The 20,128-nt window shown below is 37.5% G+C and overlaps 1 protein-coding gene across 1 annotated transcript in view; it reads left to right on the top strand.

Moving 5' to 3' along the window:
* Positions 1 to 20,128, top strand: part of ANO2 (anoctamin 2) — a 144,093-nt gene that overhangs the window by 37,919 nt on the left and 86,046 nt on the right. The window contains exons 8-11 of the mRNA XM_062490909.1: positions 1,412 to 1,467; positions 1,720 to 1,761; positions 4,600 to 4,664; positions 19,237 to 19,371. Coding sequence (XP_062346893.1) covers positions 1,412 to 1,467; positions 1,720 to 1,761; positions 4,600 to 4,664; positions 19,237 to 19,371 — 298 coding nt within the window. The remainder of the gene's footprint in view (positions 1 to 1,411; positions 1,468 to 1,719; positions 1,762 to 4,599; positions 4,665 to 19,236; positions 19,372 to 20,128) is intronic.

Genomic DNA, 20,128 nt, shown 5'->3' on the forward strand with positions numbered 1-20,128 from the left:
ATTAATGTATTCCTTTGGTCTTCTGAGATCCTCCCTCAGAAGACCTCTGTTTCATATATCACTAAGGCTTTCCCATCTCACTGGTCTTAAGCTTAAAACCACTCATCAGGAGAGGTTTAAAAGATTTTTTAAACAATTTACTTACTTTTAATTTTTTTTTTTTTATTAGAGTTCATTGCTTATTTTTCACAAGAGGCAGGACAGTGATGCTGGAATTGCTTATATCAGCCTTTGGTTTTATAAACGTGTTTTATGAAAATAACAACACTTCAAACACATTTGCTTATGGATTTATTTTTTTTTTATATCTATGTAAGGCTGAATCTGATTCTCCTCCTATGATATTATAGAAGGAAGGCTTATTTTCTTCTGAAATAATTCTGAACCACTGTGAACTTCCAAACACTGAATGTTTTGCAGGAGCAGACTTGACACTATCCAAGCATAATTTCTTGATTCTGTGGATGCATATAGTTGTACTTGTCTTTTTATCAAGGGAAACATTTATTGGTACAGCTTGCATAGCATCTCTGACCAGAAGGTTTTCCCAAATATCTCAGGACAGTGTGTAATTTCATTATGGAATGTTTTTCATCACGAAAGACATGATAGCTGGTTATTGAAAGCAGAGAGGCCTGGAATAAATTTATATGCATGTATGTGTACATATATATGTATGTATGTATATATATATATATGTATATATATTTGCACTAACATTTAGGGATTACTCATCTTTGGTTGTCTTTTTATGGAACAACTGTTTTCACCTCCAGAGACTGAAGACAGAATTGCTGTAAGATTTGCAGGTCTTGAGAGCCAGTAGGGATCTTGTGTCTGTCTAAAGGTTCTGCAGTTACTGCTGGGAATTCACTTGCTAAACTAAACTCCCTGGAAGTGCCCAAGACTGGGTTGGATGGGGCTCTGAGCAACCTGGGCTAGTGGAAGGTGTCCCTGCCCATGGCAGGGGGTCAGGAACTGGCTGATCTTTAAGGTACCTGCCAACCCAAACCATTCTGTGATTTCATAACCACAAACTTCTGTGGAAGTTTTTTGTGGGGGTTGTTTTTAGTTGTTGAGCAGTGGGGATCCATGGTTCTGACCATTGTAAAGATTCAAGAAGGACTTCTGAATGTTTTGCTCATCAGTCACAGGGCTCCTTGTTATCAGAGTGAGAAAGTGGTCACAAAAGTTTTGCACTGTGCTGTTTACTGATGAGAAAGCACTTTATGGAAATGAGTTTCTCTGAAAAATATTTTCCACAGCCAGGAACTCCCATGTTGCTCTGTTCTCATTCTGAATATTGTCAGTTATACAACTCTGTCCCCTCTAGAATGTCATTAAATGAAATCTGTAATGTTTTCTGTTCAACTGTGCTTGTTGACCACCTGAATTTTTCTTCTTCTTTTAGGCATTGGCACATTAATAGCAAACAATGTTTATGATGCAGCCTACCCACTTCATGATGTATGTATGCATTATTAAAAATCCATTTCTCTGCTGGTATCACTCAGGAGACATCCTTTCATAGACATTATTATTTGCTGACTGTGACATTGAAAATCTCCTCTAAGAGTGATTCTAACATGAAAATTCTTATAAAAGTACATTTCAAGTTGTGACCTAAAAGTAAAATCAACAATGTCGGAACAGGTAACCAAATTTTTATTTAGTTTTTTCTCCTTTTACAGTAGTCATTAAATTATTTTCTCTTTCCAGGGTGAATATGAAGGCCAAAATGATGACATGAATGAAAGAAAGGTAAAACACATGGCAAATTTTATTTAATATTATATTTAGTGTAATAAATGATGTTCTAAACCTCATTGTAAAGCCTTAGCCATTGTAAAAACAAGTAGATGTTTTAACAAATGCATACATTTTTTGAATTGCATATTTTCCTCTGTATCTGCATATAAAACTGGTTTTTTATAATGTCTTCTTATGAAACATGTCAGTTAATTTACTTTGAAATTTATGTCTTGAAATGCTTCCCTCTGCTTACAGACAAGATTTTCAACCTGTCAGGAAGATAAAATCGTTAAATAACTCATTTAATGATTTTATTTTCTTAACCAAATGCTCCTAGAGAGCAGCAGTTACTAAAATAAAATGTAGTTGTACTTTTCATTCGATTGTGCATTCAACTAATTGTATGCAATTTCTAAAAGTCTGCTTCCAATTATTTTGTAAATAAAGTTTCTAGCTATCAAAAGACATTCAAAAAATAGATCAGTCCTCAAGAGAAACAGTGTGAATTCAAACTGTGTTTTATATATATGCTTACTTTTAGAAATGGGAAAATAAACATTGAAGTACTATTAAATAATCTATTTAGGATTATAGTTACTAATAAGTATAAATATACTAATAATACTCATAAGTAATCTATTAAGGTTATTTTTATATTGTTCTCAAATGTTTGCTCATTTACTTTTCCTTGATATGCAAACAATAGGATAGGAAATGCAGAGGGAAAATAGTAGGGAGTGAAAGAGAAAGAGGGTAATATGAAGAAAAATGGAACATTTGGAAACCTCTAATATTTACTATACTATGAAGAGTGAGTTCATACAAACAGAGGTCATACGAATAAATCTGATTTCTCCAATTCTGTTTTAGTAAAATTTGAAAACATAATCTTGGTAGATTTTGGTAAATAATGTTGCCATTCAGCCACTAGATGTCTTCATGTGCCATATACAATTTAATTTAGTGTATGAACCTTGGTAAGCAAAACAAACTTAGAAAACAAACTATAAAAGAAGCTTTTTAGTTTGTGTCTGTTTCTTTGAACTTTTTGTTCATGAAGAAATTGTCTGTCCTGGACTTGCAGAATTTTCTCTCAGAGGCAGCTCCACAGATTACTGACTTGGAACGCAAAAAAAAAAAAAAAAAAAAACCAGAAAAAGACTAAATGAACATTAGTCAATGGAGGAAGATTGGGTACTGTGGAATGGGGGGGAAGAGGGCCTAGAAGCACCAGTGTCTGGAAAAATATTCCCCTACTAGTTATATTTTGTGCTGCCCTCTCTTTATTCTGCCTATTAGGCTCAGTTATGAAGTGTTAAGTATTAAAAACATAAAAGCTTCTTTCCAGAAATACTTCATTGATTATTCACATATGTCCCTGCTGCCTAGGCCTTGACTCTTCTGCAGTATTCCTATGCATAACATCATCTGTTTTCTATCTGAATCTAATAGTCTCAGTGTTTAATTTCCTGAAGAACCCTGATCAGGTTTAAAAGAAAGGAGGGCATTTTTGAACATTTTTTTCCCTTCTGAGCCCTTTTATTTTGCCAACTTAAACTTATCTGTATCTTCAAATTCAACTTTCTCTTGTAAAACTCCAGAAATTAACTGAGTCGTTATGGGATACTTATGCCAATAGGGCAGCACAAGTGATAAAGATTTATGTACCAGTTTATAATATAACAGGTTAATCCTTATCAACCTTCTTCAGGATTCCCTTGGACAAAATGCACAGTGACACAATGTTTTTGTCCCATGCTATAAGAATTAGAAATCTGCAGTGAAAAACCTGAGAGGGTTTCAGTTTTTCCTAAGAGTAAAGGAATTTCCTAGTTTCAGTGTGATTTCTGCTAAAAAAAAAAAAAAAAAAAACAACAACAAAAAAATTTTTAAGAAAGGTATTGAGCAGCAGAATGATAATAACACACCCTGAGTATAAACACTGGTTTAGTCTTGAAGCTTCTGGCCCACTGGAAAGTTGTAACCCTTCATTGCTGTCTCTGTGTTAGACATCAAAAAATCCATGAGGGCTTTGTATCCCACCTGGGAAATCCACAGTTGTCATATACTGGAGCAGTATCCCTATTATTAGCAGCAGATTAGAACATTCCTGGAAACTTACAGAAGGTACCTGTTCCTAAATGGAATGCTAATTAAAAAAACAAACAAACAAACAAACAAAAACTTTCTTTTTGCTCTTCAAATTCCATTCTGTAGCTGTGTTCAAAGCAGCTTTTGGGGAGTTTTAGGAATGTAATTTTCTTCTTTTGTATATTTGAGTGAATGCATTTATTAGTATGTTTATTTATGGAAATAAATGATGTTGGGGGGGCAATGGCAAGGGGTGATTTTGAATAGGCAAGAACAAATATGCATATGAAAATATCAGTGTGGCAGCCAGGACAATCTTCTTCAGTGAAGTTGTGACACATAAATCACAGGAATGAAAGAGGGAATAAGCAAGACAATCCCAAATTCTTTGCATGTTGCAGCTGAGTGTGTTGTGGCCCAACTACCCCAGGTCCTGCAATGTTTCCTTTTATCCCTGCTCCTATTCCAGCTGGATTCTTCCTGCTGCAAGAAGTTTGTGTAGAACCTGATCCTTCCTTTGAGCTCTCTGTAGACTGTGGGTGAATCTGCATGGCCAACAGCAGTCGTGGCCTTCGTGACATCCCCAACATAGGGACAAAGTGTCTTTTCTATGAGTTCTACTGGTTTTAGCAGCTCCAGGAGTGCAGCAAATATCTTTAAATCTTAGAAGGGTTTTGTGAAAACAGAAGGGATAACTTGTTTCAAGTTAGTTTTCATTTTGTTTGTTTGTTTTCTTTTTTTTGTGTCTTTCTTTAGTTGCTGTATCAAGAATGGGCAAGATATGGAGTGTTTTACAAGTTTCAGCCTATTGATCTCATAAGGTAATGTGAGCTTGTATAAAACACCAAGGGACCTGGTTCTGAGGTGATGGAATTAATTAATTTCCACTTTCTTCAGCAAATGAAATCTTGGGTTGATCAGAACATTGAAAATAATGTCCTCACTGCTTTTATGTGGCTCTGATGATAATTTACTATAATTAGAATACACCAAACAATTATCATCTGTGCTTTAGTATAGTCCTTATTACTGGAAGAATGTCATACTTCAGTTTTTGGGGGTTTTTAGGTATTGATTTGTTCAAAGGAGAGGAATTGCTATTTACATTAGTGACTTTTTATTGGAGGGTATGGTCACAAAAATCTGGTGAATAATCAGAAGCTGGTGTTCACATCATGAATCAGTGTGAAAGTATTTGACAGTTTTGAGATTTATTTGATTTTTTTACTCCTGGTTTTACAAGTTTTATTCATCTGAACACATCCATATGTGTTCCCAGTGGAGGTTCTTTTGTATATTTACAATTTTTTTCTTTGCAAACACAGAAATTGGATTTACAATAAGACAAAGCAAACCAGTCATGATTTTTAAGGATTTCCCACAATAACTAAAAGAAAGCCAAGACAAAACAATTTTTATTGTATTGTATTTTGTTTGTACTGTAAATACTGAGTAAAGAAAAAAAAAGATTGGAATAAACTGCTGACTAGAAATATTCTATTATAAGATGTCTCTCTAGGAAGAAATTAACTAGGATATTAAGGAATAGAAAAACGTTTCAACAAATATCTGTTTAAAAATAATTTGTATGTATAAGAAAAATGGCATTTGTTATTACCATTTGTCTTTTGAAAAATCAAACTCCAACCGTTTTTTATTATATGATCTGCCCCTACGTGATTACCTGCAAAAGCTGCTCTTGGTAATATGGGTAGCCAATAAACTTTGTAAAATATTTCGTTTTATTTTGAGCTAAAGATGAAATACTGAACATAGTTTTTCCAAGAGTTAAGCACTAACTTTTAATGTAAGAGGAATTGCTTCTTATTGGGAGCAATATGATGCAAACTGGCAAATGGAAGTGAGACCATCAAACTCTACTGAGGTTCTGGAGGCTCTGCAAGGCTTTGCAATATCCTCCTCTTTTTTTTTTTGCTTCAAAGGTTTTGTACAAAATTTATGTACCTTTTGTATGGCAGTTACTCTGGGTCAAGCTCCTGTATGGAACAGGTAAACTCAGAATGAGATTACAACACCTGCTGTGTGGTTAGTAAATATTACAAGTGCTAAACTAATCTCTGACTGGCTAGAGGAATTCTCAAGTTTTAGCAGACCTGACAGCTCAGCTGAGTTAAAAATAGAGGTACATCTGCTTACACTCCATCTTCATTTGTATTTTGCTGTCTCCATTATAATGTTTTGCTGTGCTGATATGATTTCATAGAAATCCTGTGGTTTAAACTTCTGTGAGAAACAGAAAGACCAGACATGTGCAATTGATTGTCTGTTCTCAGAGATGACTTTTCTTGCTTTTATCTTCCATATTTTGCTTGACTGCAAGTTTGACTGTTACCACTAAAATAAATGTGGTTTTTATTTGCTGGGTAATGTTAGAGCTTTAGTGTAGATGTACCTGGAGAATGGCCACCCCTCTCTTTCTGCTGGTGAAGTGGGTTTCTTCACTTTTGTGCCATGAGCTCAGTCTTGATGTGGATACTTATTTCCTTGGCAGACATCAGTCACTTTGTGCTTTTTGGTAATTTACTATGAACTATGACCCTCCTTTCTTAGATTGCTTAGATTATACTCTACTGGGTTGTTTAAATTCAGGCTTTGGTGGACAGATGAAGCAGTATTTATCTTTCTTTTTATTCAAAGCCTGTCCTGCCTGTTGTTTTCAAATACATCAACTCTTTTGAAGTACGCTGCTAATTTTTAAATACAGCTTGCAATATATATTTAAATATTACTGTTTCACTCTTATTCAGTAGGAATGCAAACTGAAAGCCATTCTTCAATTCAAGTGTCTATGCTGGAAGATTAGGTGTGTCACTGTAGAATTATTATAGGTTATTCTTGGTGCCTCAGCACCTTCCTTCTGATCATACAGTTGTTGCCAGTTCCCAGTTGCACACTAAAGACAGGAATCACATATTAGTTATGCTCACTCTTGGTTCAGAATGGTGATTCTCTTCCAATGTCTTTAATCCTCAGGGAATTTAACTGCATAGTCAGTTTCAGAAAATTTTAAAGTTCTTAATGACAAAAGGAAATAAAGGACCATTATAGCATTCACTAACAATTCCATTCACTCCTGTCTCTTAATCTGTAAAAAATATGCTTCTCTAGCTTTGTGGACTGCTTTGGGCTATAAGAAAAGCAATTTTTTTTTTTTTTTTTTTTTTTTTTTTTTTTTTTTTTTTGGTAAAAGAAATGCAGCTGCAAGTAAGGAAAGTTGCACCAAATGGGAACACAGTATGTGTTACATATTTCTATTCTACAGCAGAACAATTTCAGTTAAAGAATTTAAAGAAATATATAGTGCAGATTGTACCAATAATACAGTGTGAATTGAAGTTTGATTTGTAAGATGTTGCAACACCTCATCTCTTAGTGCACATCCAGATATAAAAATGCATTTGAAACACCGTCTGCCTAATGCAGTGCTTTATTTCATGAATGTCCAAATATGAATTTCAGTTTTTTTCTTTGTTTCTATTTAACTCGCGTGAAGAGGATTATAAACAGTTATTTGATATAGAAATAATGAATTATTTGCTAACAGATATCTTAGGCTAAAAGTACTAGAAATTATGAATGGAAACTGCTGGACCTCAGTCATCTCAGGAAGGCCTGAGGGATAGATTAAAAGGTAGAAAATGGAAGCTGCATTTTAGAATTTGCAGAGCTCTGGAGGTCTGTCTGTTGTAACACACCTTTTCTGTAATCCTAATTTAAGTCTTGATTTTCATCAGAGATGAGTTTCTCTGATGTGACTTTTTTGTAGGAATGCACTTATCAACAGTAGTTCCTATCAATCCTTGCACTGTAATATAAAAAATGTGATAAAAACATCTGTGGCTTAGTGATTTTCTTCTGTTTTTGATGATTTTCTTTTCTCAGATGAAAATGAGTTCAAACTCTGTTTTTAGCAAGTTCTGCAGTGATGCTATGTTGATCCAGAGACAGGGAGGATGCTCCCTAAGAGTTCTATGACCTTGCAAAAAGAAAGCAGGTTTTATATTTTTACACACTATTGAATATTAATCAAAGTTTTAACATTATTTTAGAATTAATAGGTTGTCCTTAGACCTTCTCTCTGCTCAAAACATATCTGCTTTTGAAAACCAGATAAAATTGCCCATGCATTTTGAAATATCCTGGGATGGAGATCACACAGCTTCAACTCTTCCAACACTGCACTAGTTTCAAGAAATTTTTCCCCCTCTTTGGACCAAAGATTCCTTTATCTTATTTACAGTCACTGTTTCTTTGTCTTTTAGCAGTACACGTCTTAAAGCAGCAAGTCAAGAAAATACACACAAGTGTAAGAAGTGCAGTAGAAATTTATAATAAATTTTATTTCTGGTTGTAATGCAACATTTATCACTTGGGAGCTCTAAATGTCAGATGAGGGGAGCAATCTACGGTTGCAGTGTCACAAAGAGGTGGTTTTCCTTCTGAGATATAACCTTAACTCATGGAAAACTGGCACATTTTCCTCTTAAAGGGCATATTGAAGCACCTGCAGCTGGAAAGCCATGTAGGAACAGAAATTCCAGGAGCAGACCATTCTTGTAGAGAGGAGGTCACCTTTTTACCTCTTGATCTATTAACATAAGATTACCTCACCCCAGGAAAACCAAGCAAAATTGGCTCATTTCTAATTGTGGTGGAGCTTATTTTAATATCACTGCTTCTATAAGGCCCCAGCTTGTTTTCTAATGGTTTTTCATATTTTAATTTCTATTTCCCATTTCTAGAACATCACCAAAGTTCTTAGTAGCTAGCAGGCTACATTATCTATAGTATGATTGCTTTCAAAGATCCAAATGCCTCTTGTTGTAAATCCTGAAACTGGGAAGACATGTAAGGATTGAGACTATGTATACAATAACTTTTTGCAGGAGCAGCTAGGAGACAGTGTTAACTAAAATATTATTCATAGAGTATAGAACATAAATCAAAACTTGGGAGTTTCTGTTAGTCAAACTGTCTAGCTAATATATTCTCTCCTTCCTATCTTTAACTATGTTTTCCTTTGGTATGGAAGATTGCTTCACCTCTGTGTGTAATGAATTCTGGCTTTTCATTGTGGTGTACCCATGTTGAACCTGCTCTTGACTGAACATCCCCAGTCTCCCCCTGTTCCTGCCATGAATGCTGTGTTTTTAAAGCCTGGAGCTTGCTTCTCTTGGCAATTTCTAAAGTACTGACAGACCTGTGATCCATAGATTCACTGTCTCAGCTCTGGAAACTTGCTTTCTCTTTGAGTGTCTTACAGTGCTCGATGTAAGCAATCAGGCACCCAAATTGTCAGTACTGGTTTACCTTTTCGACCTTTGGCTTCTTTCATCAATCTTCACCAAAAAACCCCCCAAACCTGCATGTATCTGCTTACCCTACTTAGGGTAGTTTTAAAATAGAGATAAAATAAGTACAGGGAGTTCTGCTAAAATGTAGTTTTTATTGTCTTTAGATGTAGGTGTTTATTCTGTTGCAAAAAATGTGGTTAAGATCAATTTGTGGTACAGCTTGCCCCAGCTGAGCCCTTCTAGCCTGCCTAATGCCTGAACAAATGACTTCTTTATTCACCACCCTGATCTGTAGTCACATCTTCATATCTTTTTTGTTCCACATACTGTCTAGAATTCTCAGGAGTTGAAAATAAAGTCTGTGATGCCCAGTCCCAGAAGAAATATTGTTCAGTCACTGCTTATGCTAACTTTGGGGTTATTGATCTCCAAAGTGGAGATTCTCTTGTATGCTTTAATTCCTCAGCTTCCCTGTCCCTCTTCTGTTATTACTGTGAATTAATCTCACCAAATAGCCCATCTTTATTTTTTTTTTTCATTTCTTCTTTTTTTTCATGAAATGGAACAACTTTGGCAGAAACACCCAACACCCTTGCAGCATCTGGTTATTTCATGGGGTCTGAGCAACTTTTTCTAATGCACTGTGTCCCTGCAATTCTTCCCTCACTATCTTTAGCAGGCAAATCTTCAGCGTTCACAGAGATGCTAAGGCTGTCTCCAAGGAGTTCTGTGCTAGGAAAAAGAGAAAAGAGTTTTAAGCCTGGGAAAGTGCAGTAATCGAGCAAACACAGCACTAAGTAGTAAAATGCCCATGAGCTCTGCCAGTGTCTTTGGCACTTGTCCATCAGCTCCTTTCCAAAGCTTTGCCAAACACATGCCTGAGACAACAATCTGAGCAGATCTGCCATAACCCTATTGCACTCTGAGGCCAACATCTTTTTATAGTTCCAAGAATCTGTATAGTGAAGATTCCTTCCCAACATGTGATATGTCCAGCTTACAGTTCATCATCACTAAAGCTCTAGGTGCAAGGGGAAGTGCTGTGCCAGCATCCACTCATCCTTGATATCCTTCCTGCCAGGTTTTACAGCAGAGAGCTTCCTGGAGGGGACCAGAAGCAGGTGGGACTCTGGAGCAGAGTCTGAGCTGGTGAAAAATGGACATTTCTCCCATCATTATATCTCCTTTAGTTTTCCATGATCTCATTACCCCCCACAACCCCAGTTTATTTATGAATGGCCTTTATTATCATGCCATACATCCATGGAAATGGTCTTCTTCATTTTAGGAGTTTGATGCTAGGGCAGCACTTTTGAGCTGAGTAGTAGGGAGTTTTCCCTCCCCTCACTGGAACTTCTCATCACAGGCCATACCCAAGTGCTCCAGCCATTGTTTATTGCAAAGCAGAGGGGTTTTGCTCGTGGTGCATAAATCACCAAGGAATTTGTGTTGAATTATTCTGCTGGATGCAGGCCTGTGACTGGAGTGAGATGATTTACTTTCAGCTCTGCATTTCACAGACTTTGCCAGTCCTGTAGGAAGTGCTTCTCTCTGTCTCTTTTGGCAGGGGCTCGGTCTTATTTATTGTTGCTTGTATGAGAGATGGAATTTTAAACCAGTAGGCTTGGATTGTAGCGGTGAGGAAAAGCAGATCCCTGCTTTCTGATAAACATAATTCCCAGGCTTCAGATTACTGTCTGAGCACTAGGATCCTCATTACCAGCCGGATTCTTCCCTCCTGCTGTGGGATTTTCAAAAGCTAGATCCAGGAGAAGACATGTATATCACATTAGGACTTGTGCAAAGTCAAGTCTCTGATGACTGAGGTTGTAGCACAGCTTCGTGGGGTCTCCCGCTTGGACTGTGGAGTTTTGTAGGCAGCTAGAATTGAGTTTTCTTTGTGTTAAGAACTGTCTCAGGCTGAGTTCCATAGTGCCTGAATGATGCCTAAATTTCACAGCCAGAAACTTATATTTTTGAATGGACATGACTGACAGGTCCCATCCAAATGTGTCTTTGGAGGTGACATCAGCTTATTTTGATAGGAAATAGAAGTTGTTCTTTCAAACTAGAGAAAAAAAAAAGAAAGAAAGAGGTGAGAGGCCACATTTGGAAACAGAAGTTGTGCATGTTTAAATATTTACCTACATTTGAATATTTTAGGCATCTAGAGGTGTATGTAGCTGAGAACTGCAGGGAGTAGAAAACAGCTGCTGAATTTGGGTGGCCACAGGTCTGCTTATCTTTCTTGTAGAACTTCTCTTAATTTCTTAATCTCTGTAGGAGGTTCTGGCTGTGGCTTCCTGGGCTGAGAGAAAGTTCTTTTCTGGCTCCTGAGTGCCTACCAAAGGTCGAGACCAGCCCATTTCTGGTTTAAAGGTATTTCCCCATACTAAGATGTTTTTGTATATGGTTCCTCTCTGCCCATAAGTTATATTAGGACAGGCAATGGCTTTTTCTGATCCAGTAGCTTGTCTCTAACATTGGACAAAACTAGGATCACAAGGGAAGAGATCAATAACTGGGCACCACATAAAAATTATGCCCAGAAAACACAAGCTTAAGGGAAGCTTTCAATATGGCAAATCTATGAACTTCCACAGTCAGTAGAGAGAGCAGAAAAATTGAGATTCTTATGCCATATTGAGCAAGGGGTAAGAAAAGGATGGAGCCAGGCTCTTCTGAACTCTTTCTTGTGACAAAAGATGATGGACACAAATGAGAGTAAGGTAGATTTAGCCTGTAGTTCCATAGGTCCTTCTTCTTGCCCTTCTTGAAAATGGGGGTGACATTTGTTCTCCTCCAGCTTTTGAGCACTTCTCCCAGTTTCCACCATAAATGAAAGATTATCAAGAGCTGCCTTGTAATGACATCTACCAGCTCCCTTAGCCCTCGTGGATGCATCCCATCAGGGCTGTGAATTTATGGATGTCCAGTTTACTTCAGTATTCCCTGACCCAATCCCCTTCTACTAAGGTGGCTAAAAGAAAATTTTTTATACTTGCTTTTAATTGGAAATGATACATCTGTTTATTAGCCACCAGATGGTGTCTATCTGACAGCAGGAACACTGTGCAAGCACTAACAAGGACCTACTTACTAAAATAAATACATGAAATGAATTCAGGCTCTGCAGTAAGGGTTAGCTATATTAATTTGAAAAGCAAGAAATCTCTCATGAAATATTAGTTATTATAAATGAAAGATATTTAGGAAAAGATGCCAGTATTTGAGGTTCAAACTCTTGTTAAATGAGATGAATAAAATCATGCAAATTATCTTGTGGAAACTGGAGATTAGGGAAGTGATGAGATATAAATGACCTCACATTTGTTCAACTACAAGAAGGCAGAAAAGAAAGTTGTAATAGGTATTAAAAAAATTTAAAAAAAAGACAAAGTAACTTCCTTTCCTAAAAGAAAGTCCAAAAGAAAGGCTGATTCATATTAAATAGCTTACTCCTTACTTGTATTTATTTATTATAGAGAACATATTATATTATTATTATTATATAGAATATATATAAGCTCTGATTGACTTCCCTTAGCTTTGAATTAGCCTCAGGTAGCCATGGATTTTTAGTTTTCCCGATTGGGAAGTTTACTGGCATTTTAAAAAAATGCTAAATAAAGAGAGAATAACTTAAAGAAAGGTGAGGAGAGGCAGAGTGTCCATGGGTTGTCTTATGAATGAATTCTTCGATGTGACAGGCAGAACACTCCTGCTGAAAATGCCTTCCCTAAGCAAGGTGTGCTGTGGCTTCCGCAGGCTCAGGGACATTCAGAACTTTTTTATACTAAGCACATGACAGGAAACATCAACAGAATAATGTAATCAGGCACTTCATCCTTTCAAACCTGTTCTGAGGTTTTGTACTGTCCCAGAATAGAGAGGAGAATGTAATTACAGTGCTTCTGACGACCCAGCATTGTGTTGTTTGCTTATCCATTTGGCAGTTGTCAGCCTTAATTTCTGTCTCAGTCACATTACATGTCTACTTATTATGCTTTTATTGTTCTTCCTTCTGCAGTCAGTAAACAAAGGCGCTTTTTTTTTTTTCAGTTTATAATCTATCACCACAAGCTATGTACTTCCAGCTGTATTCTGACAATTTCTTGGAATGGAAGCATAAGGTTCATGAATCCGTGAGGTTCAGGGAGTGTCTTGTCCTAGTTTTATTTCTTTGCAGGATAAAGTTTGGCCTTTTGCTATTTCAAATTTTATTTAATACACAAATCCTGACTACTGTTATTAAATATTATTATCATAAATTATTATTATTAACAATATTTCTCCTGGGTTTTTTAATCAACTAGAATTTGAGAACTTGAATATCCCCTTCCTCCACACACATTAGCTTCTCCCTGTTACTCTGCTGAAGAGTAATTTGTATTAAGAGAAAAAAAAAAACAAAACTAGAGAAAAACATAGCTCTACCTCTAAGTAAAATTCTCAATTTCTGTTCTCCATGGAGTTGCAATATTTTGTCAGTGGATTTTTTTCTCCTATAAGGAATCACAACTAAAATTTCACAGTGCCTTGAAAGAGAAATATATCTGTAATTTAGGTTAGTTTGGCTCCAAACTTAAGTACCATTGGAGGACACAGCAAGTATTTGTTAGGTTACATTTTCAAACAAAAACTTTAGTGAAAAGGGCTTGATTAAATGGCTCTGGTGGCACGTTTCTTTATTCTGTTCTCAGGGGAAAAGGGTCGGGCTCTAAACTTTTTTCAAAACCACACTTTTAACCACTCTCTGCTGGACATTCTTGATTTTTACAGTACAGGGAAAAAAAAAGTGGTTTTACCTTGGACAAAGTCTCCTTTCTTTCTCAGTATACAGAACCAGCTGACCTTTCTAAAGGACATTTTCTTTCCTACCTCCAACTCAGATGCATTGCCATTTATGTGAGGTTCTGTAGTTGTTATTATTGCCTCGTCTTAAAATTTTAATAAAAAAAGTTTTTCAGTCTCTTGGCATGTTCTTCCAAGGGGGATTGTCCTCTGCCAGGATCTTTTCTTGGCTTCCATATTGCTCCATTTGGTGCACTCTCTGTGTATCTGGATTTAGCACTGATATGTTCCTTCTTGAGACTGCCTGGATGGAATATGTGCTGTCAGGCACAACCATGGTGGAAATCTCCAAGATCTCTGGATGCACAGCAGCCTCAGTGCTGCTGCTGAGCAGTAATTCCACCCAGGTGTCCCAGATGGTTGTAATAAATGCTAGAATCTTGCCCTGAGAAAATTTTCAAGCGAAGAAAGAATGGCAAATCCAGAAAAATTTGGACATAGGCAGCTCTACCTGGAGTGAAATCTTGGGGTGTTCAGCAATGCTCCTGATTGTCTTGTAGTGACTGGGGCTTTCCCTGTACTCTAGCAGTCATTGTGAAAGAATTCTGCAGTATTGAGAAAGAAAATCCCAATGTTGGGAACTATTATCTCAGAACCAAAGGAATTATCTGTGTTCTGAACTTACCATATGGTGGAAACTACTTCTCACTTTCTAAAGGTAGTCACAGTTCTACCTGCAGCATAATGGTAGGTTTTCTTCTGGTTGCAAAAGCCCTGAAAGAATAAATTGTGTTCCTCACAATAAATTGTGAGGAATGTTGCTGTGGGTGAGAGAAGGAATGTGCATCTAGATGGGGAAAAAAAATTTAAACTAGCCCTGGCAGTAAAGATGTTCTGACATGAAAGTAAAGTGCTTGTCCTTTTCTCCAGTGGCAGAAACTCTAGAACTTCACCCCCAAACTGTGCAAATAAGTTTATTTTTTTTAATTAGTAATACGTGTGACTTGGTTGATCATCTGTAGGGGAAACCTACCCAAGAGGCAGCTGTAAATCAGATTCGTTTTGAAGAGAAACTATTGTGTCTAAACGACTCCTCCAATGAAGGGGTGGTGGAACGAAATGGAAACGTGAAGTGACAGCTGAGCTAGAGTGGGCTACAGAAATACAAAAACTGAAGAGTTCTGCACAGATTTCCCAGTTTGGTGACTCAGTGTCCACAAGCGCCTTTTCCTCGATTTTTAGCTTTGTTCCTGAGCGTCTCCAGAGTTCTTTCCAGCGTGTGTCACGCACCACATGCTTCATTCACATTCCAGGTACCCACACTTGTTTTCACAGAGTCAAAACTGAAGGGCTTTTTTCCTCTCTCTTTCTCCCGGCTTTCCCAAACCTTAGTCTATTTATAAATTGCACAACTTGGCAGGGGAGCACTGTGACCAACGTGCAAGCAGGGTTTAATAATCAGTTGTTCTTTTTGATGTTGGTTTTGCAACCAGACAGACCAAAGTGCATTGCAGATGTCTGGTTTAAGTGTTATATGGGTGAAGCTGAGGGAACCTAGCCAACATTTCTGCTCTGGCCTTCTCAACACTTCTAATTCTGGGAGGGAGTTACTTTCTAGAACACTTTCTACAGGTGGTTGTTGCTGCTGCTGTTGGGAGTTTTGTAATGCTGTTTCTGATAATCTGCTGGAAAAGCAGCTCTTGTTCAGGCGTTATGGGTAATTTGGCCAAATCTTTCCTTAAAGACATGATTCTTGTTCAAGAGAACTCAGTATTTGGTAGTTGGCTATTTCACCAGCCTTTATAAAGTCTTCCAAAATGAAAGGCACAAAATTTCACCTTATGATGTATCAACATACAGAACAAAAGCCTTGGGTGCTGCTCCTAACAGGAGCAGTACACATTCTTTATCAAAGAATCTTATCAAATTTATCAAATTAATTTGCCCTTTAGTTTGGGAATAACCCCTTCCACCATGGAATATGTGCATACAAAGGGACATTTCCCTAATGCAGAAATAAAGCTCATACAATGCCAGGGGGACACTTTTTTTATGTGACATTCTGCAGTATCCATGAGCAGCACACTTTGGAAAAGATTAATCCTGTGCTTTGCCTGGATATATGTAAAGCAGATGTTAATTAGCTGCTGAGGTAGGGCAAGGCTCTGGTCTCAACTCTTCTCTTTTGCCATGCATAAATCATGGATAATTCCTGTAAGATAATAAAGTCAGACTGGTTTTATCCCAATGTAAATGAGAGAACATGCCAAGTTCTTGGTGTAAATATATAAAAAAACTTGTAAAAATACTTTTCCTTGACTTACATCTTCCTCTACCCTTGAAGCACACATTTTTTCCCCCTCTGTTCATTCACTACTGAATCCAGCAGCAGCTGCAGTTGATGTTGGTACAGAGGGTCACAGGTGTTCACAGAGCCTTGACTCCTCTTCAGAGGAACCAGAGAAGAGTTCTTGGGATGTGTCAAAGAAAGGACATGTCTATTTCTTGTGTTCTTCTGACTTGATAAACTCATACCTATATTTGTTATGTTTCCAAGCTCTGTCATTGCTTCTCCTTAGATTATTTCACTTTCTGGCATGAAGACTGAACTTGGGCATAGCATCTTACTTATTTTCCTTTTTCAAAACAGTTAAGCCACGAAACACAGTGCAGTTTCCTTCCTGGCAACTGGTACTTTTCTATACTGCCAGGACATTGTTGAACTCTTCTCACTTTCTTTTGGCATGGATACAAATAGCAACCCTTCAGTTTATAGGTTACAGATCACAATCACTGGAAGGCTTAAAAATTTGAGGGAAGCCTTTTGAGCCATAAACTTCAATTTCCCTGACCCTGATCAGCTACTCTTTAGTGCTGTTGGCATTTAATCTCTTTCTGTGCTAATTTGTGGCCCTTTGTAAAAGGAACAGATAGTTTTGAACAGCTTAGATTGTGGACATTTTTTTTTTGTGCCTGCTGTGACCTGTTTCAAACACTGTACTAGCTGTGCCTATTGCCCATCTCTACAAACAAGGAAGCAGTAAGAAGACATAATCAGAATAATGTCCCTCTGGTCCTCCTTTTCCTGCTTTAGTGTCAAATTTAAGTTTGTGACTCCCCAGTCAGAAGGAAACTTGGGAGCAAATGGAGTTTCCCTCTATCCTGTGCTGTTCCAACATCATAGCTGCTGTTTGTTGACTCACACAGGAGGCTTGAGGAAAAGCTGTAGGCTTTCTGGTTAGTTCTATAGTTCAATCAAGTATTTCTTTTCTCACTTCATATTAAAAACAGTTATTAAAACGTGAGTATTAAGTAAACTTCATTAACAACATAGTATATTAAAAAATGGGCCTATAAATATATATATATATATATTTATTTTCAAAAGTGAAAATAAAGAAAATAATGTTCTTCTTATAATTACCTCCAAAATTACCTGGCATGTGCCAGGTCAGAGGCTAATCCCACAGTATATGGCTTGTATTTGCAACACAAATATTTATATTTATTATTTCTTAAAATGTGCTATGTCATATAATTCTATATTTCCTCATGTTCTCTCCAAATCCATTGTCCCAAGGTACTTCAAATCTGAAGTTATTGCCATTCAAGTCTCACTGTGATGATTTAACTTGTGCTGTTTGATACTGCACACAGTTTGTGGCTTAGGGTACCTTGCAATGTCAGGTGTAAGAGTGGTACTCTTTTCCTAGAAGATTCCTGAAATTTCCCATCTTCTGACTGGCATCCCCTCATACTGAAGAGAATGTCTGTGTATCACCTCAAAATGCTTTTTTTTTTTTTTTTGTTTTCCCCTTTAGGGTTGCATTCATCCTTTCTCAAGTATAAGCTAGTTTGGTTAGACATGAGAAAATAGAGGCATTCATGGAAGGCAAAACTGAAATGGGCAGGATTGTACTGCCAATTTTCCATGGGAGAGCCTGGAACTGTGGAGTTAGCTGCAGCTGTGATGGTGTGAGAACAACAACAGGATCTGTAGTAATAAAAATCCCTCACTGTTGCTTCCCTTATGCATTTCATGTGAGCTGGAAGTGACTGTGGAGGCTCATCTTGTCCCTTGGCTGTCTGCCATGGTTGCACTCCTGCCCTGTCTCTCCTGTGGCATGAGAAGTCTGGCCCTTAGACCTAACTTCTGGAGTAGAAAATTTAAGTTTGGGCCTCCAAAACTCTCATTTCATAATTTTCTGTAGGAATTATTTAAATCTGGGGTGCTTAATTTAGATAAAACTTTCCTAGAGTAAATGGGATCAAAATAAATCTCAAACTGGGATCATGCTCAACCTTTATGAGGACCAAGTCTTGTCTTTCAACATGATATCATGAGTTTATTTTAATTTTTGCTGCTATCAAAGTGTAAATGTCTCACTGACTCACACTCCATGTCATGCCCTGAGTGCTCTCTGTGTAGCTACTTTCTGTCTGACACTGCTCCATCTTCCTCTCTGGCTTGGGAAATGTTTTTAACCTTGTTGGTTTTTATCTAAATTGTGGGGATTCTTGAGTTCTATGAAGCACTTTGGGTTTTGCAATATTTGTAATCACTCCTAACTGTACTTTGGAATGATCAGCGAGGTTCATCCATGCATAGTTTACTCCTTGTAGTGTGATTCATGAAGATGCTGGGCTGAGTTCACCACTTATTTATCAACATCTGCAGTGGGCTGTTCCTCAGAGCAGACACTGTTTTTTCTAACCAGCTGTCCAGGGTCTGTTAACCTGACAAAAGTATTCTTTCTGAAAAGCCAGTGATAAGTGCACAAGTAAACTTTCCTCCTTTAGCAGCAGTTCCAGATTACTCATCTTTTAAGATATTAGAGGATGTTGTCAGTATGGTCCCATAGATGTAATTTCTATGACTCTCACTAACTGAATCCAGGAGTACTACAGAGTCAAAAATTAATGTGCTCTCTGAGGAGCCAAATATTTTCCAATGTTTCCTCCTATTTCACTGATTTCTTTTAAGAGATGCAAAGACCACAGTCTTCTCTGAACACATATTATGTATTGCAATGATACTGCTTAATTTCAGCTCAGGAGAATGATCCAGGACTGTCTTTAATTTCTCAGAACAGAGAAGCCCAAACTTCCAAATGCCAAAATACTTCCCTTCATTTGTTCCTGTTGTCTTCAAGATCCTCAGGGCTTTCATTCATGTCCTTCACAATTTGTATTTTAACTGTCTGTGACTGTTTAGTAGCTGTAAAACACATTTGAAAGTGATAACCTTGGCATGTGCTTTTTCTTATTTTTGTCTCTTTTTCAGGAAGTATTTTGGAGAAAAGATAGGACTTTATTTTGCATGGCTGGGTTTATACACAGAATTCCTCATTCCATCTTCAGTAGTTGGGATTATTGTATTTCTGTATGGATGTATAACCATTGAAAGTGACATTCCTAGGTAAGTTTATCTGTGATCCATGATTTGTTACTTTAAAATTATAAGACTGTGCTTTTTCTTATTAATCTGTAGAGAGAATAACTGGTTATAGCTTGTCTGAAAAGCAGTGATGTATCATTATCAACCCTGCAAGCATTATAAGCACAGAGGCATTGAACAGGCATTTCAAGGGCACACATTTATTTGTCTGGTCAGCATCTTACCTCCTGAAACACGAATGTGTAGTGAGTCCACTGTATTGAGTTCATTTTCTAAGATATTAATTTTCTTTTTATGAGTGCACATAGCTCACTGCTCATTCAAAAAGTCATTATGTAAAGCTCACTGAAATGAATGCAAACACTGTCTATGACTCTTGGAACACTTTATTCTCATTTTAAAAAACTGTACCATTTGTGCAAGTAAGATGAGCAATAGTTACAAAATTTAGCAAATGCCAGCAGATCAAGGGATATGATTGTGCCCCTCTGCCCCTCTCTGCTGAGACCCCACCTGCAGAGCTCCTCCAGCTCTGGGATCCCAGCACAGGAAGGACAGGGAGCTGCTGGAGCCAGCCCAGAGCAGGGACACCCAAGGATCAGAGGGATGGAGCAGCTCTGCTGGGAGGAAAGGCTGAGGGAATTGGGATTGTTCAGCCTGGAGAAGAGAAGGCTTTGGGGTGACCTCACTGTGGCCTTCCAGTGCCGGAAGGGAGCCCACAGGAAAGGTGGAGAGAGACTCTTGACAAGGGCCTGGAGTGACAGGACAAGGGGCAATG

This window comes from Cinclus cinclus, chromosome 4 (genome assembly GCF_963662255.1).
Source record: "Cinclus cinclus chromosome 4, bCinCin1.1, whole genome shotgun sequence".
Classification (NCBI taxonomy): Eukaryota; Metazoa; Chordata; class Aves; order Passeriformes; family Cinclidae; genus Cinclus; species Cinclus cinclus.